This window comes from Clavelina lepadiformis, chromosome 3 (assembly GCF_947623445.1).
Source record: "Clavelina lepadiformis chromosome 3, kaClaLepa1.1, whole genome shotgun sequence".
Classification (NCBI taxonomy): domain Eukaryota; kingdom Metazoa; phylum Chordata; class Ascidiacea; order Aplousobranchia; family Clavelinidae; genus Clavelina; species Clavelina lepadiformis.
The window spans coordinates 10379806-10407338 of record NC_135242.1 but is presented as its reverse complement, the minus strand read 5'-3'; the positions used below and the strand labels follow the sequence as shown (position 1 = coordinate 10407338).

Below are 27533 nucleotides of genomic sequence, written 5' to 3'. Positions count from 1 at the left end.
ACTTAAACTCAGTGGTGATTATTCATCGTTCGAGCCCCAGCTACCGAACTAGTCTCTGTACAGGTTCCGAAATTATATGCCATATTGCCTGAATATAGACCTGTTAAACAGGACCACTAAAGAGCAGTAAGCGCAGGTAATGCCTTGCCTAAATATATTAAATGGTAGTAATGTGTGTCAAAAGGATTCTGCAATATAGCAAGCCTAGCGCTCTAAACATTCCACAACCAAAGTGACAATAACTTGTGTATCAAAGTAAATAAAAATTGAAATGTACTGCAGTGTGCAATAAAGCCCTCAGTTTGGTGTCGAATACAGGATATGACCATTGACCACCAGACTGGGGAGGGGAAGAAGGTTTTTCACGATTCCCCTTATAGTATCATATCCCAAGGTTCTCACTGAAGCAATGGAACTTCAGAATGACCGATTGGAAGTGATTTAGTATTCTCACCAATGACCTCACATCAAGCATATTGTCACCTGACTCTAAAAACCAAAGCCAAGTTAGCCAAGACTTCTGCAGCACTTGTAGCATGAAAAACATTTCACTCGACAATCAATTTCTCACATTTGAGCTGCAAGGCATGGAGCGGCCTTTATTTCAATGCTATCAACACACAATTAGTAAAAAATAAGATGCATGTCATCAAGACTTGTGGTAATTAAAGTATCTGACCTGTGGAAAGTAAAAACAACTGTCACTGAAAACAATTTTGGTGATTTCTCCTCAGAATAGCTTGCTGCAGTTCTCCAGAAAACAAAGCCAGGTAAGGCTTTGAGCCCAAACAATATCTACGACATTAGTGACCCCAATGAACTTTACACTCGTATTTCTTTTGTGTGTACCCTTTAAAATCTTCCAACACTTGATGTATGCCGCATCAAATCGAAAATCAACTACTCCATCTTTCACAGGCAGCCTGGATTTCAACTCGGAAAGTAAACCATTTCTTCTGATGATCCCAGACTTTGAGAAAAGATTCGAGACTAAGGAAAATGCCTGTGCTGTAATACTAAATGTAATAGCTGTTGAAAATATCTTGGGTATGTCTTAATTGCTTTTGAATTGGCTTATTTCGCTCAACTCTCCAGAAATGTAACATAGCAAGCTGTTATAGCACCAGAAAACATGGACCAAGTCCTTCCTAAATGTCTCATCTTTTGTTTCCCTCATGCAAAACATGGCCTTCAACTTTTTAACAACCGCACAAATGAGTGGCTGCTTAACCCTTTACGGTCATAACACAAGTATAGTTTGCCTACATAAATTTTGTCGTTTTGGTCATGAGACAAATATAGCTCATCTTGCATTAAAACGGAGCTTCGCCCGGCGGTATAGGACAATGTCGCTGGCAAGTATCAAAAAGTAAGAGCATGTTTGGCAACAAATATTTTGTTTGTTACTGGCTGCAATACCAGTACTGATGTTTCGTTTGCAATGCAAACAGACCAATAATCATGGTATATATCAAGTATATGTGAGCTTAGCGACCTGTTTGTCGAAGTTGCAGTATCGTATAGCAGTTAAAATACTATAGACCAGGAGTTGAAAAGTGGCAGATTTGATTCAAGATTGTGTACAGTGTGTAGTGACAGTAAAGCAAAACGAATACAAACTGTGTTTCACTGCGAAACATGTGTCAGGGAACCTGGGCTACATCCTGATAAATACTTCAACAAGTATTACACTGAAAACGAATACAAATGATTATTCCGATTATCCTTTCAGATTTTTAAACATTTTCAGGTGTGTTTGATGTTGGTTGGTAGTGATAGTTACATGGCAATGGTATTTTGTTGGAAACTTTGTGATTATCTTTTGCAATAATGAAGTCATTATGATGTAATATAATTAAATTATTCACAGCATACTGTTTTCACTTGAAATTTGAATTTTTATTATTACTTTATTCACAAAAAAGCAATAATGTCTACAATAATAAATAAAGATATATAAGCAATTACAAGAACATCATAAATACATATCAAACTTAACCATTATTTTAATACGTTCTACTACTGAATATTTATGGATCAGAAGATATAGTGATAGCTAATGTCAATCATACTACGGATACAAACCTTACAATTAACTGATTTAGTAGGGCTCTGACAACTAACATCATTATTCCCATGAGCATAAAAAAATATTTTCAAGCTTTTTTGAGTTATAAATAACATTATTTCTTAACGTTTAAGGCAACTTCACGGAAAGCTTATGATTTAAATAACTGCTTTCATTGGCGTTTTAGGTCCATCAGATCTCACCGAATAAAGTTTTTGAAGACCATGACTAAAAGACCATAATTTAATTATTGGTATAAATGAATTAATTCTTGTACAAGCATATTCACTTATGTGTCATAATGTCAAATTAAACTAGTCTGAGCCACATATCTTAAAAGTCAACCATTAGTAGAGGTGAGCACAAGTATGCTCAAAATCGAGCGGGCTCCTTTTTGAGCGACACTCTTTTTTCAATGTAGGAATGGAACCACGGGCACAGTACTTTTTAAGGTTTATTCACTCGTTTTTTCGTATGCTCAAGCAATGCTGCGAATGCACAAAATGGATACAAATGATTGGATTGAAAAAAATGTAGGCTTTTGTTCTGTATTTTTTAAGTACCAACTTCCCAACTTTGACTGCAATTGTTACAAGATTAGGATTAATGCATCAATGTGGCCTGTGGGTGGACCACATATAGAATGCAGAATAGCAGGAAAGTCCTGGCTGCCTTTGCAACTTTATCACCAACGCTGACTCTCACCCCATTAAAATTATCGTTTACCTAGACCACCTAGGTCTGGTTTAACCACCTCCAAACTAGTGTTGGTAGATTCCACTCAGCTCTCAACAAATCGGAAGTGGCTAACCCTGCGACTTGGGAGTGTGGTGCAGTGGAGCAAACTGCTGTACAGATTACATCTAATTACCGGTTCTACCCTTTCACCACTGAAAACATGTCCTGTGTGTTTTGGATGACAGCACAATCTAGTGGCTACTTGATTGCTGCCCTGACGTCTAGCTCAATCAGCAAAAAACTCGCTCATACAACAGCGACAAAGATTGTGCAATCTGTTAAGCCACCAAAATATTTTAACGGTTAACATTTCATTGATATATTTTTAAGCATTCACACCTTTCATTTGTTGCGGACGGTTTTGCAAATACTGCCATCTCATAAACTACACCAGTTATAGCGGTAACTACTTGTCCATCTGGAGGAGTATCATCCGTAAATGAAGGCCGTGCATTGCAAGGATTGTCAGATGAAACCACTGCAATTAACAAATACAGTATTAAAACATTGTAATTACACAGTATAAATGAGTTTGAGAATCTGTTGTTGTGCATTTAACCACAAATCAGCTTAATTGAGCTTTCTTTAACTGAAAGGTTACTGTATATCCAATAAACACAAATAGAACAACTAATTATAACACAAAGAATACTCTGTGCTTTCAAGTTACTAGTTGCAGAGCATATTGTGACCCAATTGTGTTAGATTGTATGTTTAAAGTAAGTTTTAGCAGTTAAATGCTAACCTGACTTTTATTTACCATACATACCACAGTTTAAGCCAAATGTTGAAGTCAAGTACATGCCCTAAACAGTAGTAGTAGATGCAAGAAAGCTAAAAAGACCACTGAAAGTTTTAAAAAATCGAGCCTATTTAATATTAAAAGTATGAATGCTGACACTTTTTCGAAAACCATATCTCCTGAGGTAGACATTTTTAAAGATTATCTCTATTTTTTTGCTGTCTAGTAAAACACTCTACAAGATATACACAAACATGAAACAGGTCTGGCCATGAAAAATTTGGAAGTTGGGCAGCAAATTGTCTTTCTTGTTGATGTCAGATGGGTGATTTTGTCAATTGTGTGCTGTTTACAAAAAAATAGTTTGCGCATACGTTTGTGGTGGTCTTCTTTTATAATGATGCTTCTTTGTATTTAAACCAAATGTTTCATAATGGAGGCATTTGAATCAGAAATAAAAAAATTTATGATTTTGTTGAAACTTTACATAACCTATTTAGAAGTTTTAGAAGTTTTCATAACCTATTTAGACCAATCACAGTTCGGCATTGTTGATGTTGATTATTATTAGCCTGAGAACGACCATGGCATTCGGCATGTTAGAAAGTATCATACTGCATGCAGTTTGTAGCTAAAAATGGCATAAAAAGAAGAAAATTATAATTTTAGACCAAAAACTGTGCATTTGAAAGTGAGCCTCTATAGTAGAACTTCTAGATTTGTCATTTTAGTTGTATTTTGGTATGCAGTAGGTTTATACTTATTTCATGTGAAAAGCTGGGGTAAACAGCTTCTTCGTAAATGGACCCTGCGATGAGATTTTCACCCTACAGTATTTTTGCAAATGCAAGATTGTTTTTGAAGTAGTCTGTACCGTTAAGTTTACTTTTAAGAAAGTAATTTGCTTATATTTGAACTTTCTTTTTGCTCTGGGTTAACTCTTTGATTGACTCCCAAAATATATCTTCAAAATTAGGACTTTACCATGAAGTAGCGAGCACCTACATGTAGTTTGAGTTGCAGGCAAGTTAACTACAGTTTTAAAGTGAATTCAGTGGATACAACACATTTTGGCCGTTACAATACTTACGTCTGCATTTGAATGTCCATTAAAGGTACAAATAAATCTTTTGTAGGAATACGGACAATTTATCCAATCACAGCCGTGCAAGAAATGTGATGTGGTAATCGTTGCAGTGCAAATGTTATGGTTTAAACAGTTTTGTAAATATATAATTTACCAATAGACTGGTTAATTGAAAATAGCTCCCAAACAATTGGCTTAATGGTTTAAGACAGCCAATAACTGAAAATGGAGCTTGTGCATACTTTCTAGATGTGGGCTAGTATAATTTGTTCTATGATAACCTTACTGACCAATTCATCAGTTGCTAATTTGACCAGGTAGGTCTAGACCAGGGGTGAGTAATTTGCAGCCTTTTAACCATTTATTTGTGTTCATACATTATTGAATTGGTCGCTGCTTTTGACCAATATTCACCTGTAGGACCAGCTAATTGTAAACTTCACAATACTGAAATCAAACATCGTTTCAATAGGTCATAAAAAATACAAGAGTATTGAGTATTCACTAGAGTAGTATCGAGTGGGTAGTGTAGAAATGCTTTTTAAATACTACAAGGTTGCTTAAAGCAAATAAACTGCACTAAGATAGATAATTTTATTAAAGCTTACTAGTTTCAAACATGCATATTTCATTCATCAGAGCAATTGTTTAATTAATAGATGAAAAGAAATTCTAACGATATACAGGATTCATTCGGAAGTAGTCGCAAATGAGAAGTCCACGGTGTACACAGATAATAATAGTAGTTAGAGGTTACGTATCGAGTAACCAGACATAGGTGCGAAATAAGCCATAGGAGGTGTATACAACGATATAATACAGACGATACAAGATGAAGCACAAGATAAACGATTCTCTAGGTAATGGATAAGTGGGTCCATGTTTAATGCATGTTCTAATAGGTTTGTAAAAGAACAGAGGTGCCATTTTCGACCGCCTGCTTAATTAATGGTAGGTTTATCTGTTTTATTACAGAGCTTGTTGAATTTTACATTTTTAATTTGTTTTGCATTAGGAAGTCAATTTTGCTGCACATGATTCCCACATGAATAATTTTAAAATAGTGCAAAAACCTCGTTATACTTGAAAAGAATTTCAACACTACCTACTCTATCTTTTTGAATTTTATATTTTATTTATAAAATTTTTAATTAGCACATAGAGTATATAATTTCTTTAATAGATTCTTATTCGCAAACAGGAATGATCATTTAAAAAAAACTCACATGCTACCAAAAATTGCAGTGGTACATAACTCAGTGAATCAGCAGAAGAAAACTCAACCCCTGAAGTAGAACCATCATTCAAATAGATTGTTTTATCTGGGTGATCTTCAATAATTATGGCAACTGACACCATGGCTTCAGATCCACCACCATTGTAGGTGAGTTCACACAAATCCTTTAAACAAATGAATTGAGCGCTAGAAATAAACTTGTAAGTGACACATATTAAACTTTTCAAAAATTCCCAAACTTTTTTATTTTTTACATTCCTAGAAAACTTTTGATCTGCTGTTGTTGTGTTGCACCCACTGCTTCCATAAAATGCAGACTTCAACTAACAAAAGTTACTATATACACTTTGCGAACTAAATAATTGCCTTTCCCTAGGTTACGTATTCTTTAAAAGGTTCTTGCACCCCTGGCTAGGAATCCCTGTATTAAACTAACACTTCAACGTTTTACAACAAGTATAAGAAAATGTAAAACTTAAGAACAAGTCAAAAATGATTATATATAATGAACGATGCCATTTTAACACTATCAACGTTTTTGTTAAATATTGTGCTGATTCTTAACCTGCTATTATCTTTAAATTTCAAACTTTCTTTCACTATAATTTCTTTAACTTTCTTTTCCATGAAAGTGTAAGCAAGACTCAAAATATTAAGCGTTACTACTGTATGTTTAAGACATTTTTATATCCTCGAGGAAAGGAATCAGTTTGCTCAGCTGGTCACTTTTCACGTTATTATTGTTAACACTTATTTCATCACAGTTGTGATTAACTTTATGAAAATACACTTCTTAAGCTCAATAATTAAATTACTGATATCTTATCAATAAAATAAATAACTTTGTTTGATTGCTCAAATGAAATCTATGTAAATATATTTTTAACATAGCGTAAAAAAATGATGTCTGAACAAAAAACTTGACAAATATCAGCTGTATACTTTGATCAAAAATTATTTTTTTTGGCAGTCAAAAATAGGGACAAAACAAAAAATCTTGAGACTCAATGCTAAAACACACAAAAATCGGTTGGTAGCAAAGTGTTAACCTCTAATTATTCTCTTACTTTTTGCAAATCAATTCTCAGAACTACCTTAACATTACTCTTTACCTATGTTTAGTAATCAGATATGCAATGAGCAAAAAACAAGTACACATTTTTGATATAATATGGGACCAAATTGCCAAATGAAAATGATCGATCTTTTGATATGTAGGGAGGTCAATCTTTTCTTTAAATAACTTATAATAATAAACTCTCCCAAGAACTATCATAAAAATGTCTCTTTTTCAACAGCACATATAAGCAGCCAGTGAGCTGTACGTAATTTCACCATTCTTAGTATAGGTACTTTGACTTGACTTGGAAGGCTCATTTATATTTAAAAAACAACATGATTCCACAAAATGCTCACAAAAAAACATGAGTGCATTATGTACCTTGGTTTAATATTTACTTAAAATTCATCAAAAGTATGAATTTAACATTAAAATTGCAAACACAAGCAGCAAGCAATTGAAGAAAAATTCATAAGCACCTGATTAATAGAAAAGTATGGAAATGAAATACAAACTTCACCACACTCTTGATAATTCTTCCCAAAACGACATGTAACAGAGTCTCCATCTGGATCAGTAGTTGGTATCTTTATTGTGATCGGACATCCCACTTGCACTCTGAAATGAAATTAGTAAAGCTTAAATATAAAAGAAAAATTTAGTTTCCTGGAAAAAATTCAATCAATATGCAACCATTTTCTTTTTCACTACTTGAGTGGTTGGGACAAAAACAATGCAAGTTGCTATTAACATTGCTTATGCATGGAAAAAAGTGATTAAACCCAAAAATTTAAAACAAGAAGGAATGTAATAATGGTAATAACTTGATGATAACAAGTTGCATGGAAACTAAACCCATAACTAATTATCTGCCTGGTAAACAACATTATTTAACGCAATGTAAACAAAGTACCAAATATGCTGGTATATAAGATCACTGCCAATTATTTTTTTTTAAATGTCAGTTTAAATCAACACGGTAGCCGAGTTATTGAGCGCTGGGATTGCAACAACGTAGCCTTTGTTGACGTGTTGGATACCTAGTCGAAAAAACAAATAACTGTGTATGTATCTGTTGAAGTGGTTCTCAACCTTTTTCTGGTTATGGACTCCATTTAGAAATTTTTTGTTGGAGACTGCAGACCCCCGAAAATTATACTCCAAAAACTCATTAACTTTTTAACTTTTTTAAGTCAAAATACAGTATTGTTGCGAAAGCATAAGACACTTTCAAAACTATTTGCTCTTGTGAACACGGCTGGCGGTGTTTGAGCGATGAGAAATCATTATCAACTTTAGTGTGTGCAAAGATTTTCCTCAGTTTAAATATAAATATTATGATATCATACCAGATACCAGGCGTATAAGCTCACTTTCACTTTTCTCCATTCTGCAAGACAAGAGACTTACAGTTAGCGGCTGAAGTATCAACTTTTTTCAACTGAAATGCAATTTTTTTAAGGTCTACCAACAGAAAACTGCCATGCCAGAACCACACATGAGTGTTGGAGATACGCTTAAAAACTACACAAACTAACAAAATAAGTGTTAACTTTGTAACAACTCAAGACAAATACAAACAAGTTTAATACATTAAAGACATAATACACTCTATGGCATTAGCACTACAACATAATAACAACAACACTGAGGTCCACATAAACACTATACTTGGGCATGCAAATGATTGTCTCCAATACTTTGAACATAAGAGCAAAATAATAATGTAAGTGCTAAGAATAACTGACTTTTTATCACCAGAACCCACCAACGGAAATGCCAAAGATTTTGCCTACACATTTAGAAAAAAATTGCTACATTCAAATAAAAACAAAATTTACACTTGAACATAGAAAAAAAACAGTTCATAACAACAAAAGTGGGTGTAAATATAATCTAAAAAAAACAATCAAGCAATTATAAACATATCAAAAACGTCAAATCAAGTGCTGTAAAAACTTTTAACTATCAGTAAGTGCTCGAACGATCAGACAAACATAAAGACAAACTAAACCTATTGTGAGGTGCTTGTAACATTTTTTCATCAAACTTTTGTTTTGTCTAGAAGCAAAAACAAAAAAAGCTCTAACATGAAAATATTGGCAATTGCCGCATTGACAATCAAACCTATTATGTGGAAAACGATTACAATGCCATTTTTAAGATTGCTTATAGTACGGTTTTGTTTTACAAAGCAATTGTTTTTAACAATTCGGAACCATGCATGCAAACAGCAGAGATGTGGCTAAAGCTCTTAGAGCAGTGTTTCTCAAAGTGGGTGATATCAATTGAAACCTTTTAAGGGGCAGTAAAATTTTAACCAGACATACTTTGGTTGTAGACACTGAAACTGTACTGAAAAGATCCACACAAAAAACTTTAATGGGACAATTTTGGTGGCATATGATGTAACAATGTTCGATTTTGTCGGTATATTAAATGCGACCTTTTGATTGCTACAAGTGAACGTAATCGTATTTAAACAAACATGTTTGCTTTTATGTGTCAAAAGGTTTTGCTTTGATTGGCAAAGCACAAGGAGCACGTTCACATAAAGACACTGGTCACATCTGGATGTTAGTGCTGTTGTTAAAAAACTTAAATAAAAAAGAGTGACATGTTTGTAAAACAGAGATGGGCAAACTAAGGCACAGGCCACAGCCAGCATGCTGAAAGAGATTGTGGAGCCTGCACAGATTTCCTATAATTTCAAAAATTAAACCAGTTTACTCAAAGAGACACCGCTAAAATATCACTTTAGGCCAGTGATGCTCTTCAACAGGGTTCTCAGAAACCTAGTGTTCCATAAAATATTCTCTATTGAAGGGTTCGGCAAGGGTCGTTTATGCATTTTAGAGAAATGATATTTTACAATTTAGGAACATTTAACGCTTTTGCTCATCTTTAAAGAAAAGAGCGCGCTTGTTTTGCCGATCATGCTCCTACTCTTTTGGGCAATTAAAAAGTATTTTCATCTGGGCGCATTTTCGAATTCCAATTGCATTTGTATGATGTAAATTTACATTGTTAAACGTATGTCTAACTGCAAATGTAATTGCTTATCATTATCTGTTGTAAATGTTAGGAAATTTTAGTGAATAAACCTTATAAAGGATAAGGAACACATTCCTGGTTCCGTTCCAGCTTTGAAAAAAGAAAGTCAATCTCGAGATCTTTCCTAAAAAACGAATCGCGCTCATGCCCAGCTACGGAATTACATCAATAATCGCTAAACAATTTTAAGATTACCAGATTTCAGCTTCAATTTAGGGGGTAAAACACGTCTAAAATGTTCAAAGTTATTTTTTGTAAAATGTAAGCAGAAAGGATTTTCCTCACTAACAAATGCCAATGTCACATAGCCAGCATAGTACTGTATTTGCAAGAAGTGTCCCATAATTTAAAGAACATACAAAAAATCATTTTTTAGGCCAGCGGTTAAAAACTTGCAACCTTCAAAGCATGTGAGGCTGTGGACCACAGTTACACCAACAAAGTCCTCATATGACTAAACTAGAGTAATCTTGGAAATATGGATAAGGTGTTTAAAAACAAAATGACTAGATTAAGTTCATGCGAGAATGCATAAGATCAACCAATAGATTTTGCGCAGCAGCCAGCAGATGTAACAGGCACTGAAAAAATAGTACAGCCAGAGGCATAAAATAGGATCACCTTTATATAAACAGAATTTTTCAATTTTGTTTAAAATGAAATTGACTATTGCAGTCATTGCCTCATAAAAGCTTAAAATTTCTTAGATATTTCATCATAAACCACTAGACTGATTTCTGAGCAAAAACTCCCCAGAATTGCTTTGGAAGCCTGTTTGCACCACAAACGTAGGGAGAAAATCTCATTTGACAGAGAAACGTCCAACTTAAGCTTTTGCATTGTAGCAGGAATGATAATCATAACATCAAATTATGTTGTTATAAACGGTTCCAGTAAACATATTGTACACAACGTTTCTGAAAAATTTAGAAAGTAAAGCTCATACTGTACTAGGCCCAAGCCTGTAAGAACTCAATAAAAACAAAGAACAAGGTGTTGGCAACATGATCATGGGAATTGCTAAGACATCACCAACTAGTGCAACTAGTTGCCGTAGTAGTACAATGTAAGTGCGATGTTTGAAATACGTGGCATGATGTTTTTCGAACTGCTAAACCGTTTTTGCTTTAACTACGGTGGTAATTTAACAAATATAATATTTATAAGCTCGTCTGATCAAAAGAAATTTTCTCCTTTCAGCCTTAGTATTAATTAGCACATCCACAATATTTTATTTTCTTATGGTTCCAATGTAAGTTATATAACTCTGCTCTTGCTTGCAATCTTTTGTGCTGCCAAATTTAGTATAATTCGTCGGCCCAGTGGTGGAATGTTTAGAGTACAGAATGTTTAGGCTTAAAAAATGCCATATGGGTTCAATTTCTAGTTGCACTATCGTTGGGTCAATAACCTTTTTTGCACTATGGACCGTCTTATATCAGGCATTATTTTGCGGACCGGATGTCAATAAAATAACAAATGTTTGGGGCATACAAGTTTATCTTAACTCATCAGCCACCATGATACTGATCGATTGATTGACCATGACATGACCCTCACTTCATCAAATAGCTGCTATTAAAATACTACACTACACATTACCGAAAAACAATGTCCATTGTTATGATTACAGAACCAATTATGTTCACTTGATTTTTGTTGGCGACGTGTTCCACGCTTATAAAACATTCTTTTTTTGCTACTAATGTATTGTTTCTGCGGGGTTCAGTAAAAATTTCTCACGAACTGGAAATGGGCCCCGGCCCAGTGCATTGCTTGCTTCTGTGCTTGAAGAGATAAGTTTTTAGTACGTGCGACATTGTGTAAAACAAAGTTTAAGGAAGTACATGACAATAGACTAGTTCATGTGAAAGTAAATATCTTTTGATTATGGTCATCATCCAACAGGCTATGAGGTTCTACCTTTAAACATATAAATGTCCAATTTTTTCATAATTGTCTTAAATAAATAATTATAAAATAATGTAGGTTTAAACACATCAATGGGGGAGCTTACAAGGGGAATGTTAAAAACATAGATGGTTTAGCCAATTATTGTAGACACTAATTGGTGGGTAAAACAATCGGAATGTATGGGCTATAGATTATCACTGGTCAACACGATTTTTTGTGCCAAGGATTTGACAACGATTTTAGGCTAATTTGGGGTCGCTGATTTCGAAAATGACAATCATTTTTCTCAATTGGCTCTAGTTTTTGAGATATTTAGATTTTTCACTTTCGGAAATTCCACTTATGTCACACATAACGCAATACTAGGTTTCAGGTATCAGCCAACTGTAATACACTTGGACAACAGTCAGTAATATAGTCAAATGCATAAATATCACAATACTAAATCAATCAGTGCGTAATAAAATAAGTCTGTTTTTATATATAATTGATGGTGAATCGCTTTTTGTATGACTTTCTTTTATGGCGGACGTCAGTACAATCGTGCTGAAAACACCAACATTAGTCTGCCATCAAGTTTTTCTCCCATCTGCCCTGGTATCATTCTTCCATCACCTTTATGTCCTGATGAAATCTCTCTCCTTGTTCTTCAGAAAAATCACCCAATTTGTCAGGAAATTTTTCCAAATGGCTGTGGAGATAGTGCACTTAAATGCTCATATTTGCCCCTACCTGTGGGTAGGTCTCGAGCATATTTTCTACCAGCTCTGCATAGTTTTCTGCCTTGTGGTTTCCAAAAAAGTTCTTCACCACAGACACAAAACAAGACCAAGCTTGGAATTCCACATTGTTCATGCTTGTTCCAAATTTGAGTCATTGATTAATTTGCGAATTTGAGGCCCATCAAAAATGCCTGCTTTCAAATTTTCGGTTGTCAGTTTTGGAAAACATCTACAAAAATAGTTAAAACAATCACCATCTTTATATAAAGCCTTTACAAATTGTTTCATGAGCCCCAGCCTGACATAGAGAGGTGGTAAAATAATCTTCTTTCTTTGAAACAAAGGTTCTTAAATCACATTTGCTTTGCCTACTTCTAGATTTTCTCTTGTGAGCCATGCCTTTTTTACCCTGTGCTGGGTCTTCGCCCTGCTGTCCCACAAGCACATAAAGCAGAGATACTTAGTGTATCCACTTTGCTGTCCAAGCAAAAAGTTCACCATCTTTAAGTCAACACAAATTGACCACTGGTGCTTGGCATAGCAGATCTTCCGTAAAACTAATTTCACATTTTCATACTCTTCTTTCAGTTTTGTTGAATGAGCAATTGGCAGAGATGAATAGCAGTTGCCATTATGCAACAGAATGCATTTTAAACTTCTGGTAGAGCTGTCTATAAACAATCGCCAGTGTTCTTGTTTGTAGTCTAGGACTTTCATTTTGAGGAGAAGTCCAGTTATATCATTTCAATATTCAAGGTCTGCATCTTGACTGAAGAAGGGAAAGAGTTCCTCTTCTCCAGTCCGGTAAGCTGTTATCTTTGCATCCGCCTTTAGACAGTTCTTCTCCTTCAGTCTGGAAGCTAAAACCTCAGATGCTTCTTTTGATAAGTTAAAGTCTCTGATAAGATCATTAAGCTCCTTTTGTGTGAACTGTTCGGGAGTGAAAGAGCTTTCTTCGTAAATGTTTCATTTCATGCTTTTCCTCAATATCTGTTTCTTGCAAATCTGGTACTGATGTAAACTCAGGTAAGGGAATGCTTTTGCAGTGCTCAACCGGTCGCCTTACTAACTACTTTTAAGAAGAGTAACGTTTTATACACCTGCAACTTGAAAGAAGCAAACTTGATCAAGGTCAGCGATTCTTTCCTTCAGTGCATTAAATATTTCAAGAAATCATGAGAAATTAACGCATTTTTATCAGTACATCGACAAATAAGGCAGGTCTATTTAATGAGAATCACAATTGAGTCTATTCTGAGGTTTCAACCTAAACACAAACGATGACGTGTGGCTAAAACACTGTCACTAATGCCAGAAATAGTGAAAAATGCTGAAATAAAGAAAATAACCATATCTCGAAAACTAGAACCAATTCAGCAAAACCAATGCCAAATTCGGAATCAGCGACCTCAAATTACCCTAAATCCGTTGAAACATCGCTGGCACCTCAAAAAAATTTTTTTTTTTGTTGGGCTGTGTTATTTTTGGGGATGGGGGAGAACCCACCTCTAGAATTTGGAGCCCCTACTGCTCCTGGGAGAACTGCATGTACTTCTGATCTCGCAGTACTTCAAAATATATATATTAAATGATTATGTCACTTGAACTGATGGCAAATAGTTAAAAATGTAACAAATGAACAAAATATTAAACTTAAATCCTATTATCCATAACCTACAGTTGTTATTGTCATTGTTGTCGTAATATTTACCCTTCCACCTGTAATCAGGCATACACTTAAACCTATATTTTTTTATCCTTTTGTCCCGAAATTGGGGGAGTGATGGGTTGTCATAAGTGTTGGGATTATTTCATTTGGAAGTTCTGCAACATCAAGTCAAGTCAAAAAATGTTAAATTAAAATGTTTTACGGGTACCTATCAATCACAACGTGTAGCTGTGAAAGAAAGCAGAAACTTTCCCTTCGTGCCAAAAAAGCTGATGTGACATCAGGAGTCCGGACCAGTTACTACAAAGCTCACCTAACAAAAAATAAAAAAGTAATCAAGAACATCACACTGCTTCAATATGCATTGCACATGCCCAAGCAGCAACTACCATGACAAAGTTTTGTTATTAATTCCGACAGTCAGAGCTGGACACGAGATTGCTCAATTGAGTGCATGCTAGCAAATGTGCTCATTTTTTGCAAATGATTGAGGAAACAATGATATTTTCTCAAAAAGGCAGCATGCTTGTTTGCTTGTCACTAGAAACATTGTGATGACACTTTATAATACACAAATCATATAAGTCTTGACTGCTTTGAGACCAATTTTTATCTGATGCTGGGGCAAAAAAACAGTGAGCTGGCCTATTACGCTGTAAATAGGATAGATGTTAACTGATCAAGTGACATATTTCCTTACAACTAAAAGTGCTTCAAAAAGTGTTCTACCTTACAAAAATATAACCTGCAAAAGTATAAATGCGATGATTAACTATAATGCATCAAGTGCACTAATGCCAGAAAAATAATTTGAATAAAACTTCCTGGAAGTAAGATGACTCACTACCACATCAGCTAATAATCTGCTTGCATTATCTTTGGAAATACCAAACCTGAAAGTAAGAATGATAACTTACAACTGGAAACAAGTTTTTGTTATAACATACAAATGCAATTGATTTGCGAAACTGCGTAGTAGAAAAAACAACAAGAGATTTAATTTAACTACCATGAGAGAAAAAAGCTCATTTCCCTTTTCTCGAGATTGTGAGTAAACTCATTTCTTTTTTTTCAAGAGCATGAGCAGCACTTGATTTTTCATCAAAGACCGTGAGGACCAATATTTTAAAACAAGCGCTGTCCAGTTTTGCCAACTGTCACCGAACTATGGGGGCAAAAAGCAGATGATATGAGAAAAACAAATGTTAACCTTTGTGTTTCCATTAACGTCAAAGTTAATGGCCATACAAAATGGGAAAAGTGAAAGCTACAAATTACACAAGGCACAAACAAAATTATAACATATTATTAATAACAATATTAATCCGAAGAATTCGATAAAAAATTTGCAAGCTTCAGCCATAACAACTTTAGCATTGAGATCTCCTATCACGATTTTGCTATGTGACTTACTTCTAGTAATAGTATTATCAATGTCCTCAGATATCTCTTGTAATGTCATATTCATCAGAATAATTACAAGTTGGAAAACATGTTAGCTGCAAGCGCTTGATGATGTGTATCGTCAACTCAGCTACTATATTTGGTATGCCACTGAAGCTGACGTTATCGGCGATGTTCTGATCAGTCAAAATCCCACTTTCCATTGACTTCTATTTGAATCTGCAGAGGTTGTTGCACTGTTTATCAGTCTTGACTTATGATATTCGGACTTAATTTACCTGCCGAATTAATGATCTGACTCCGTGGTTGCGTGCGGTTAGAATTCTCTAACCTAACGTTTTACTAGCCGAAAGCTCTTACGATATTACAGATACAGTTTCTCAGAAACGGTCCTTTATTGTAGGAACTGTACAGGTTCCGAATATGACACAATCACAAACTTAGCATTCACCATTTAAAACAAGTCTAACGAATTACAATTAACACGACTAACGTAATACGTTCGTACGATTCTGTATCTCTGTCTGCGCTCCTACTCGTGTATCAGTTCGAGTTTATAAAGTGGAGCGATGTGAACGGAAGTATTCAACACAATATACACAAATATGTCAGAAATCGCAAACAATAAAATAAGCGTTGGGCAATGGGGATTATTTACAGTTAAAACTCGGATGTTATGAAATCACCTGGTAACGTACTAAACGGCGCTTTCGCATGAAGTTATTTAGAGAAGGTTTCCAAATATTAAGCGACAATTGCAGTTTCATCAACAAACAACATTTCAATAAACAACTGGCGAATACTTTCCCACGAATGATATATTGGTATTGAAAGTGGCTCCCAGGCCACTACAAATCTTTGTGTTAGCAGGTGTGGCCTAACGCCCATAGAGCAAAGCATCCTATACCTTTTCTGAAAACTTTACCGAGTACTATAACAGTATACTTTACTTTTTAAGATTTCCTCCTCCAGCCTGACAATACGGTCGCCAGTTTGAAATCAGAGTTTGCCTTCTCCTATCTCACATGTTGGCGAGGCTAAGGGCCATGAGCAACCCTTCTACCAGTTTGATACATGTCTGGTCTATGATAAGATACTACGTCTCTAGCACACAACAGATGTAGTTTAAAGTCATATCCTTAAACAACCCAGTGTTTGTGATAAAGATAGTCAAGAATTTTTTAATTACTAAGTTTGGGAGATGGGCACATGTATACAAGTGTGCATTTGTCAAGTGCTGATGACATCAAGTGATCATATGAATTTCAATGTATGATGCACATAGTCTTTTAGCAACGTGAAGAATTTGAAATTGGTGCTAAACATGCAAACTAGATCCTAATTCAACACCCTTAACACTTATGTTGCTAAAACAACTCAATGACCAATTTTCTCATACACTTACTCACATACTGAAACAAGCTATTCTATGGATTCACTTCATCAATAGCTTATTAGCAAGGTATGTATATATTTGATCAGCATTATTCATTTCATAAGTAAGCATAGGAATTTTCAATAACATAGCAAAAAAAGTTTAAAGACAATAACTAAAGCTGAATGACAAGCAAACCAGATAATCTAAAGAAGTTACCATTAATTTATAACTATACAATATACATGAGAATAGCAATGAATACAGATAAAACAAGAAAAGTGTAAGTTATTAACCTTATAATGGGCATAGAACCAGATTTAGGAGAGGAATTTGGCTTTCCAGTATCAGAACGTATTCCTATGTTGGCCATAAATGAGAGGCTCCACTCACAACCCGTATAAAAAAGTTCTCCGACCCAACATCTTCCAACAAACCTTAAATGTAACTATTATTTAAATTTAGTAGTGAATTATTATATAGTAGTGAATTACTACACAGATTATTTTAAAGGGTCACATAATAGTCACAAATGTAAAATTATCGCTTAAATCTGAAACTTTTTTTTAGTATTATCACGCATCATGTTACCAATGCATTACACATGACTAACATAATCTATAGTTAACAACAGCTCTACAGGAATTCACAACTCAACTGACAACAGTCAAACTTATATCACAATTAACTGTAGTAAGTAATTCCTAGACTGGTCAAGTCATTCATTCATAGCTTGTCACACTCGTATCACAGCCAAATGAAAGCATTGTTGATGAAATGGCTCCTAGTGCCTATGCGCAGCGAAGCCCAGAAGCAGACATCAAGCATATGCTAGAATGAACAAAAGTTATCATAAGATGTATAAAACATGTCAAATCAGGCTAAAGTTTCCTTATGCAGCGTGACTATGCAGCGTGACTATACATGTTCACATACGATCCTCAACCACAATGATCTAAAGCAGTGGTTCTCAAACCATGTGAGACCAAGCATAAATCTAAAATTGAAGGTGATAGGAATAAATCAAAGTTTCGCAAGTATGATGACAGTTATTTAGATCTTGGGTTCAAACTTACCCTGCATAATGCCGAGGAAAAACCTTAGTGTGTTAGTTGTAGTAGCTAGTGAGAGCATACTTCCTAACAAGCTTAAACATCATTTAACATCTTTACAAACGCAATTGGAAAATAAACTCAAGGACTTTTTGTTCGAAAATGAAACGATGTAAACAGTCTAGTGTCCACAAATTTAAAAATCCACGCAACTCGCATCAAGGGCTTTATTAGCATCTTTACCAAGTTGTGCACAAAATTGCTAAGTGCAAAAAGCCTGATACCATTGGTGAGTAATTAATACTGCATGCTGCAAATCGACCTTCAAAGTACAGTAATCTGACTTGGCAGGAGACATTCATAACTAACTGACTGATCAAATAAAGCAACAATAACTTGGTCTACAATTGAATGAAGCAATTGAAAGCAATGGAGATGCACACTTGATTTGTGAAATTCTCTGAAAAGAAATTAGTAAAAAAGCTGCTAGTTTACAAAACTATTCAACTTGGAAGCCAGGAAATTAGTCTTTTTAATATAATTGTTGATTTCATTTTGACAAACAGTTTAATTTGAGAAAGATGTACCAGCCTATGCACAGATTGTGCTAGACCTATGTCTGTCCCAGATTTTGATTAACTTTGTGCAGAGATATACGCAGAGCTTTAAAGTTTGCTGTTTTATTGTGCATCTAGATGGCTTTTGTTTGGAAATTCCTTTGTATGAGTCTACGAACTGACAGATGAGTTGCAAGCTTTTTTTGCAACAAGAATATAATCAACTTCCTGATTGCATGACTCAGAATGAATTTCTACTAAAACTAGCTTTCCTGTGTGATATCTTTTCTAAACTGAATATTTCTATGTAAAGGCAGGGAAATAAATTGCTTGACGTTTCAGATAAAATTGCAGTATTCATTATAAAGCTGTCTTTGTGGAAGAAAGATATAGTAACAGTGCCCGAAAGTTCTCAGTACTTTACTTTCCTATCCAATTTTCTTAAAAAGAAAAGTATGACACTGCCTTCAACATTATGAAGCATATATTTACAATATTTATCCAAAAAAGAGTGAAACATTTTTCCAGTACTTTTTCATAAACTTAACAAGCTTTGAATGAATCACGTGCGATAATAATTCACTGAAAAGAATGTTTAATCCCTTAAATCCAACAGATTTTTCGTTTGCATTGAATGATGAAGATTCAGCTTTGGCAAAACAGGCACTACATTTGTTATCCCTTTCGCTACTTGACTTATTTATGCAAAACAGAATTATCTGCAGTGAACAAAACATCGAACATAAATAAACGTCAAAAGTAAAATTCAAAAAGTAGTTCCACAAATTCTCCCAAGATGCAACGAATTTTGTAAAAATAAGCAGGTCCACACATCACCTTAAAATGGTATATATATTTGTCTTTTTGTTGAGGATACAATAGATACAACATAGTCAATATGTATAGTCAAACGTCCTAAATCGAGTGTACACAGATTTGTCCCAAAAAAGATGTGCACAGGTCATTAACAAAAAAAATTATCGCTTTTTATGTCCTTTTCTTTTTTTTTCTTTCATCTAACCACACGCTAAAAATAAGCTCACTGCATGTGGTCTGACCTTCTTGTCTGAACGTAATTTGTCAGGCTATTGGTTTTAGGCCAATGACATGTTTTGCATTGGCTGTCTGAACTTTGTGGTTGCACGTTCTACGTTCGTAATTCGAAAAAGTTTTTATGTCGTTTACTAATGGAGAATCTAGTCTTAGATCACAGGTAAACGATTTTTAAATCTTCCTCGGAGTCAGAAACAATAATGCACGCTGGAATTTGGTGCGGTTTGCACATAAACAAAAACGCATTCACCTGAGTGGTCTTGAGATGACTCTTCGCATGACTAAAGTTTTTTCTTTTTTCTTTGGTGTCTTTTAAGATGTAAACCTTTGCTTTATATGTTAAATATGTTTCATAAAGCAGTTTATTTCCACCCATGTCCGGTACAAAAACCTAATAAAATGGACTCACTAAACAAGGAAATAGAATAGCTAAGCCGTTAACCATTTAAGACATGAAAACTGGATCACTACTTTCAAATTGTGGAAAATTGTGGAAAGTTACATTGTACTTGTCGCTAAAGGGCACTATAATTCTACTGTCAGCATTAATGCGTTTACTGCCTTGTAACTTCAAAATCACTCAGCTTTATCATTTTCGCTTTCAGCGTGGTGACTAATAAAAGCTCTCCCGATTGGAATGCAAAAGATGATATCATAAAAAGGACTGTTAAAATAAATAAGTTATTGGAGTATCGTTACAGCTTAATCGAGATTAAGGGAGACACTTAGTCTAGCTTAGCAATTTCAGAATTGGTTATTAGTGGTCCCTGAGGGTAGAACCTCTGAACGGTAACAAGTGGCGCATTCCGAAATTCGCTGCATTGAACCGTGTACTGTACAATGATGTCAAGTATACAAATAGACGAGAGTTGGCATGAAGCTTTTGATGTGAATTGCTCGTGTGTTGTTGTTTGTTTGCAACGTTTTGCAGCAATCTTAAAGCTATATATTACACTGTGCTGCGTTAATTTTGAGGTTACTAAAGTATTGACGGTTCTTAGTGTACTTTTTGATGCTGAATCCAAAACTGTTATCCGTTTTCTTCCATCAGGTCTAGTTTTTTGGCAAATTGCATTTGAAATTTTCGACAAGTTCAGCGTCTTGCGATTGAGATTTGTGATGTCATAAAAAAGATTTAGCAATTGAATTAAGTTTTGATGAAACTTCAGTGACATCACAATGAGAAGAACATATCGAATGCACCTGATGCTTGAAAAGTTAAACATCTGAACTGGTTTTTACAGGCTAGGTTAGTGTGCAGTTTAGTGTGTTCAGTTTAGTGTGCAGTATCACATGGCCCTGGTATTTCTGTTCCAGAACCAACTGGAGAAATAAGTGAAATGGAGTGTTCTTCATCTGCAGAGAGCAAAGCAAGTGTACAAGACACATGGGATGCAGAGCAAAGTACAAGCCAACCGAAGCCTCTTACACAGCTTGAGCTGAATGACCTAACACGGGATTTAAATCTCACCAAAGAATCCGCTCAGCTCCTAGGATCACGACTACGTGAGAACAACTTGCTAGCTCCACGCACCACATATTTCTGGTATCGGTCTAGAGATAAAGAGTTTAGAAAATGTTTCAATTATGACAAAGACCATTCCCTAGTATACTGTCAAGATGTTTCAGGATTAATATCAGCTTTGGGCATAGTCTACATTTCGGCAGAATGGCGATTGTTTTTGGACTCATCTGTAAAGAGTTTGAAGGCAGTATTACTACACAATGGCAATGAGATTGGTTCTGTTGCTGTTGGACATTCAGTGAAGCTCACTGAATGCTATGAAGAAATGAAATTCCTTTTGAAATCTCTTCAGTATAGCCAACACAAATGGAAAATATGTGGTGACTTAAAAATGATTTCGATACTTCTTGGGTTACAGGCCGGTTACACTAAACATCCAAGTTTTTTGTGTCTGTGGGACTCGAGGGCTGATGATCGCCACTACACACAAATTAACTGGCCACCCAGAACAAGTTTTACACCTGGATTTAAAAATGTCAAATCTGCTTACTTAGTTGATCCACAAAATATTCTTTTGCCACCTCTCCACATTAAACTTGGTCTCATGAAAAACTATACCAAGGCACTTGATAAAGATGGCCCAACCTTCAAGTTCTTACAAATGAAATTTCCCCGTATCTCTGAAGCGAAGCTACGAGCAGGAGTCTTTGATGGGCCACAGATCCGTGAGCTGATCAAAGACGAAGGTTTTACTGCACTCATGTGTGCAGTAGAAAAAAGAGCATGGACAGTTTTTCGAGTAGTAATTCCAAACTTCCTTGGAAAGTATAGAAGCCCTGATTACGAAGCAGAGGTTAAAGAGCTGCTTGAAAGCTTTCAATCCCTTGGAGCCCGGATGTCTGTGAAAATGTACTTTCTGAGTTCGTATTTGGATTACTTTCCTGACAACTGTGGTGACTACAGCGAAGAACAGAGAGAGGGATTCCACCAAGACCTTCGTCAGATGGAAGAAAGGTACCAAGGATACTGGGACGTAAACATGCTTGCAGATAACTGTTGGTGCTTAAAAAGAGATCTTCCCAATTCCACACATAGAAGAATATCTTTGAATCGACACTTTTTGTCAGCATAAATCATTTGTATTTATATTGTTATTGTATTTATCGTCGGAATATCATCATGTGCCGCACAACGCTTTCTGTGTTAAGCTATTTTGAACACTTCGTTTTTATTTCACACATTGATGTTGGCGAGTATTTCGCATTTAAAACACATTAGTGATGTTAAGTGTTTACGTGTCTATAGTGTAACATATTAACTTCTACTGTTAGGTTGAGCGCCGTTGAACAAAATTATGTGTTAGGAAGCTTTCTTGGTTAGTTGTAAGTGCCTTTATTTCAACTGTGTCATTATATTTTTGTAGTATTTAAAATGGCTGTCATTGCAAAAACCTTGCATTCAAATAAAAATACCATCTTGCGAAAATTGACAACATGCATGACCAATTAAGCTACCACAGAAATTAGTTTCTTTGTGCACAATAATGACCAAAGCTAGCATAATTAAATATGTGATGAAAAAAAAACTTGACCTGATTGAAAAAAACTGGTTGCATTTTTGAGTTCAGCGCAAAAAATTGATTCAGAAACACTTAAAACATCTTTGACCTTTGCGAAATAATTTTCATACGCAGCACAGTGAATTATTGATGCTTTTTTATCAGGTGTTACACCTCACATGTTTTCATTATGTTTTAATACATCAACACATTTCCTGAAATAGGTGAAAAACATCGTTTTAGGCTTTTTGTACTCATCCATTTATTAGGTTAAGCAATTCAATTATAGTTCATGAATAAGGTCATTCGATACAGAATAAGTTGAAAAAGGTCACACACCAAGAAATTCAAAGAAACATATAACTTTGACATTAACAGCATGCCATTCTATTGTTGGAAGACAATACTATTTGCAATATTCACATTTCACCTTCACCAAACATGATAGATATTAACAAAAAGTAGTGATTCTTAATTCGCACCATAAGTGGCATTGCAACTTAATAGCATAAGGCCTACAAAGTAAAATCAAAGAAAGTTTCAGATTTACCAGAGTGACTAATGGTGAAGCAAACCTCGAGAAAATCGAGTGAATCGTTTTTGTTAACATCTATACTCACTGAGTCTGTTTGCGGACATGTGCGGCTAATTAGATGTTTTTGGCCCGCAATAAAATTGCGGTATACATTGCTAATTTTAGGAAAAGTAGTTGTTGTCATTTACAACTATTATTATTAATACGTGTAGGTAGGTACCATCTTTCACCCAAGTGTGACTTAGTGCAGGTTCATGCACAAGTAAACTTGTAATTGGAAAGTTTCTAAAAAAGTGCGCCTAATTAGGACGTTTGACCATATATTTATTAGTTTGTTATCACTGCAGCATCTCAAGTTTAGAAAATTTTTCCAAATCCATAGCACCGACAAAAAATTGAGAACGACTATTCTATGGTACAAACTTGTAAATGGATGTAAATTCTAAAATAATAACAAAACAACTTACCACATAGTTACGTTCTGTGATGTCACATTGTAAAAAAAACGATTGTAACCCATCATCCAATCAAAATCAGGATCATACTCAGCACACATTACGCTGATTTCTGCTACTTGCCCTTGTTCAGTTTGCCATTCCCCTAATCCACCAGTTACATTCTTATGATGTATGAGATCATCGTTACACATTATGTTAGAGTTAAATGAAACCCTCCATCCTATTTGATATTCCACTTGAATCTATAACAAAATCATAAGAATATTTTAACAAGATGTCATTAATTTCTGAATTACATCTACACAATAAACACCTACAAAATCAAAGTCTTATGTTTGTCTACTTAATATTAGCTGGTCCCCCACGAGTAGTTCAAAGAACTTGAGTACCAGACTCTTAACGTCAACCGCCTGCCTCCTGTATCACGAAAGTAAGTTTTCCAGATTCGTTCATCCCTCTAACATTACATGGCAGAGTAATGTCTGAAGACAGTCGCAGAGTAATGGTGCAACCCTGCCAACCTCGGTTGACTCGATTAATACGAACCACCATGCCTATCAGTGGTTGCGGTGGTTCTTTTGCAAGATCTGCGAAATATGAACTTCGGAAATTCATGGTGAAATATGAGAACTGGATAGGTATGCGATGACCCAAGAATAGTCACACTCATCAGTTTAATATATCAGGTCATGTTCGCAAGCCATTGTTTTAAAAGATTCCTGCCTATGAAAACTCTGTCGCCATTGACCATACAGTAAACTATTTGTTTCGAAATACTGATGCCTTGTTGTTACATTACCTGTTACCCCAGTAGGGGGTGGCTAACTGGTACAACACCCTGCCCACAAATGACCTGGGGGCTGGGAGTAACAACAGCTAGAGATGCCCATTATCCTCAGATATTCCTGTTGTGACCTGGCTACAATCTGATTGACTTGTAACCTAACATATCATAGGTCTTCAGGTCACAATGGCCTTCCATTACCATTATGCATTGTTTCTGTTCTTTCTTCTAAAAAGTCTTAGCGAAATGACAATGCAGCGCTTTATTGCCAACATGAGCAGCTAAGACATTTAGACAAGTCAAAGTCTAACCTCATGCCCGTCGAGACATTGTTTGAAGTTGTATTAAAGCGACCGGTTTTAAACAAGATCGACAAATCAACCAAGTGTAAAACTAGATAAATGCAAATGCAAAGACCAAATGTAAAACTAGATAAAGCATGAAATGATATTAATAACGAATTTTATTGTCAGCCAAAAAGCATCTCGATTACCGATATGACGACGACCAGTGATTTTCAACAACACATGAAACAGACTGAAACGATTAATTTGCATATACATTTCCTTAATTTTATTGTTATAAGATGATGATTTCATGACAGTTTACTGTTTATTCCTTCAAACAGAACTTCCGCCAATTAGACATAATTTTTTGCCGGACCTGTATTAGGTCAGGCGATAAGCCCCCTCACATGTTTTGACATTTTTGGCTTATTGGCTGGTATATATTGTATTCATTACAATCAACTATTTCAATTTAACAGCTAAAAGTAAAGAATAACTAATTTACTAACATATACATTAATCTGAATGACAGATTTTTGTTTGAAATGCAGTAGAATACTGCAAAACGCTACTAAAAATAAAACTAGAAACAAAAACGCAATAACAATAAAAGTAAATATGTCTATTGTATGAAAATAACATTGTGGACCTATGAAAAACTACATAAAATATAATATCAAACCGTTTTAATCTTCAAAATTCCTTTCAAATAAACATATTGCAACTTTTGAACTATTACGCTCAAGTATAGTCAAAAGGGGTATTTCGTTTGCACACAGGTTTGTGTGTTAAAAGTTGGCATACATCATTATAAAAGCACAAGCCAAAAAATCATTTACTTCTCATGTCCTTTCATTTTTATATGTTGTTTCCATAACCACACAATAAAGACAAGCTCTAAGCAAAAAGTTTCACCTTCATATCAGGAGAAGCTATGTCAGGCTACTTCAGATTTTAGGCCAATAAGTTATTAATTATTATATCATCTACTTAGTGTTTGGTTACATGTAAAAGTTTTCCAAATCTTCTGCGTTGTATGAAGTAATAGCCAGCGGATGGATAAACAGCTAATTTTGAGTTTCTGGTCAAAAAATGTGCAGGTCTTCTCTCAAGACCAAAACAACTTGCCACGCTTGGTTTCCCATTCTTAACATAACTAAAATTAAATTTATTTTCTTGCAAAATCTAATAAACCTTTGTTTTAGTTGTTGATTATGTTTTATCAACAATTCTGTTTCTGTCCAAGCTCTTTTTAAAAAGCTATGCAAGTGGATACACAACGACAGTAAGCAATAATTTAGAATGGTAATGGTATCATGAGTAGTGTTGTTATATTTATCTGGAGCTATACAACCAAGTTAAATTCCAATTGTGTAAACAAAAAATTTGCTGCCAAGTTATAATTCCCACGTAATTAATGCATCTTTTCCATTAATAATTAATAATCGCCTTTTTTGTTGGCCTCACCTGTTAGGCTGTTAGTTTAGGTTTTTCTGGGTTAGTATACTGTATAAAGAGGGTGTTTCAAAATTATGATGCAATAGGAAATAAATTATGAATTATATTGATTACACAGGCCAACAAAAAAAATTTTTTTTCAAAAGGCATGATATGTTAGATCGATTTAGGGGTATATCAGGGGCGCTGAGTCCGAAAATGTTATTACTTTTGCTGAATTGGCTCTAGTTTTTGAGATATTGCTTCTTCCTACATATACCATGAAAAGTTAGAAATGTATGCTATAAAGGTTAACAAAAACTGAAGCCATGTGAAGCAGCTATTTAGTTTTGCCCAAATGTTTAGTGGTCTGGCACAAATTACTCGCTTGGGAGGTAAATAAGACCTTACATTAGTTTATATCATCTCCCATCAAGCACAACATAAGCCTTAACATCTACACACAGCATAACATTCTTGATTTGGCAACAAAAATAACGTTTTAACGGGACAGAGAAGAAATGTTAATGCAATTTTTCTCTCAAGAAGATAATTTCGTGTACTGTAAAAACATCGAAGGACTTCTTTCATCTATGGGTCTACTTGAATATAAACCAGAAGAATGGAGGTTATTCAACGACAGCTCCAAAAAAGTTTGAAATGTGTGCTACTTCACAACGGAAACAAGTTTGCTTGTGTTCCAATTGGCCACTCAGTCGTTTTAAAGGAACACTACCAACGTGTTAAAATGGTCTTGAAGAAACTTTCTTATGCTGAGCATAACTGGGAGATATGCGTTGATTTGAAAATGTTCAACTTTCTCTTAGGACAACAAGGCGGCTACAGCAAGTACCCCTGCTTTATTTGTTACTGGGATAGTTGGGCCACTGATCAACACTGGATTAAAAAGGAGTGGCCCATACATGAACAGCTTGTGCACAGAGATAAAAACATTGTAAATGAACCTTTGGTCAGTCGTGATCGCATTATTTTACCCACATTGCACATCAAATTGGGTTTCATGAAACAATTTGTCAAGGCCTTAGAAAAAGATGGTGCTTGTTTTGATTACCTGTGCAAAGTATTCCCTAGTCTTAGTATTGAAAAGCTGAAAGCAGGAATTTTTGATGGGCCACAAATACGAAAATTACTTTAAGATCAAGTTTTTCCATCAGATATGACTGAAGTTGAGAAGGCAGCCTGGTACTCTTTCATTGCAGTTGTAAAAGCAAGCAACTATGTGGATCTCGTAGAAGTGAAGCTTACGAACTTTCAAG

General features: G+C 35.0%; 1 protein-coding gene across 2 annotated transcripts in view; it reads right to left on the bottom strand.

Annotated features, from left to right (window-relative positions):
- LOC143448710 (uncharacterized) overlaps positions 1 to 27533 on the bottom strand; it is a 92741-nt gene that overhangs the window by 44225 nt on the left and 20983 nt on the right. For both annotated transcript variants that reach the window (XM_076948557.1, XM_076948558.1), the window contains exons 2-6: positions 23758 to 23990; positions 17367 to 17507; positions 7412 to 7550; positions 5862 to 6036; positions 3146 to 3284 (exon numbers count right to left, since the gene is read on the bottom strand). In XM_076948557.1, coding sequence (XP_076804672.1) covers positions 3146 to 3284; positions 5862 to 6036; positions 7412 to 7550; positions 17367 to 17507; positions 23758 to 23990 — 827 coding nt within the window. The remainder of the gene's footprint in view (positions 1 to 3145; positions 3285 to 5861; positions 6037 to 7411; positions 7551 to 17366; positions 17508 to 23757; positions 23991 to 27533) is intronic.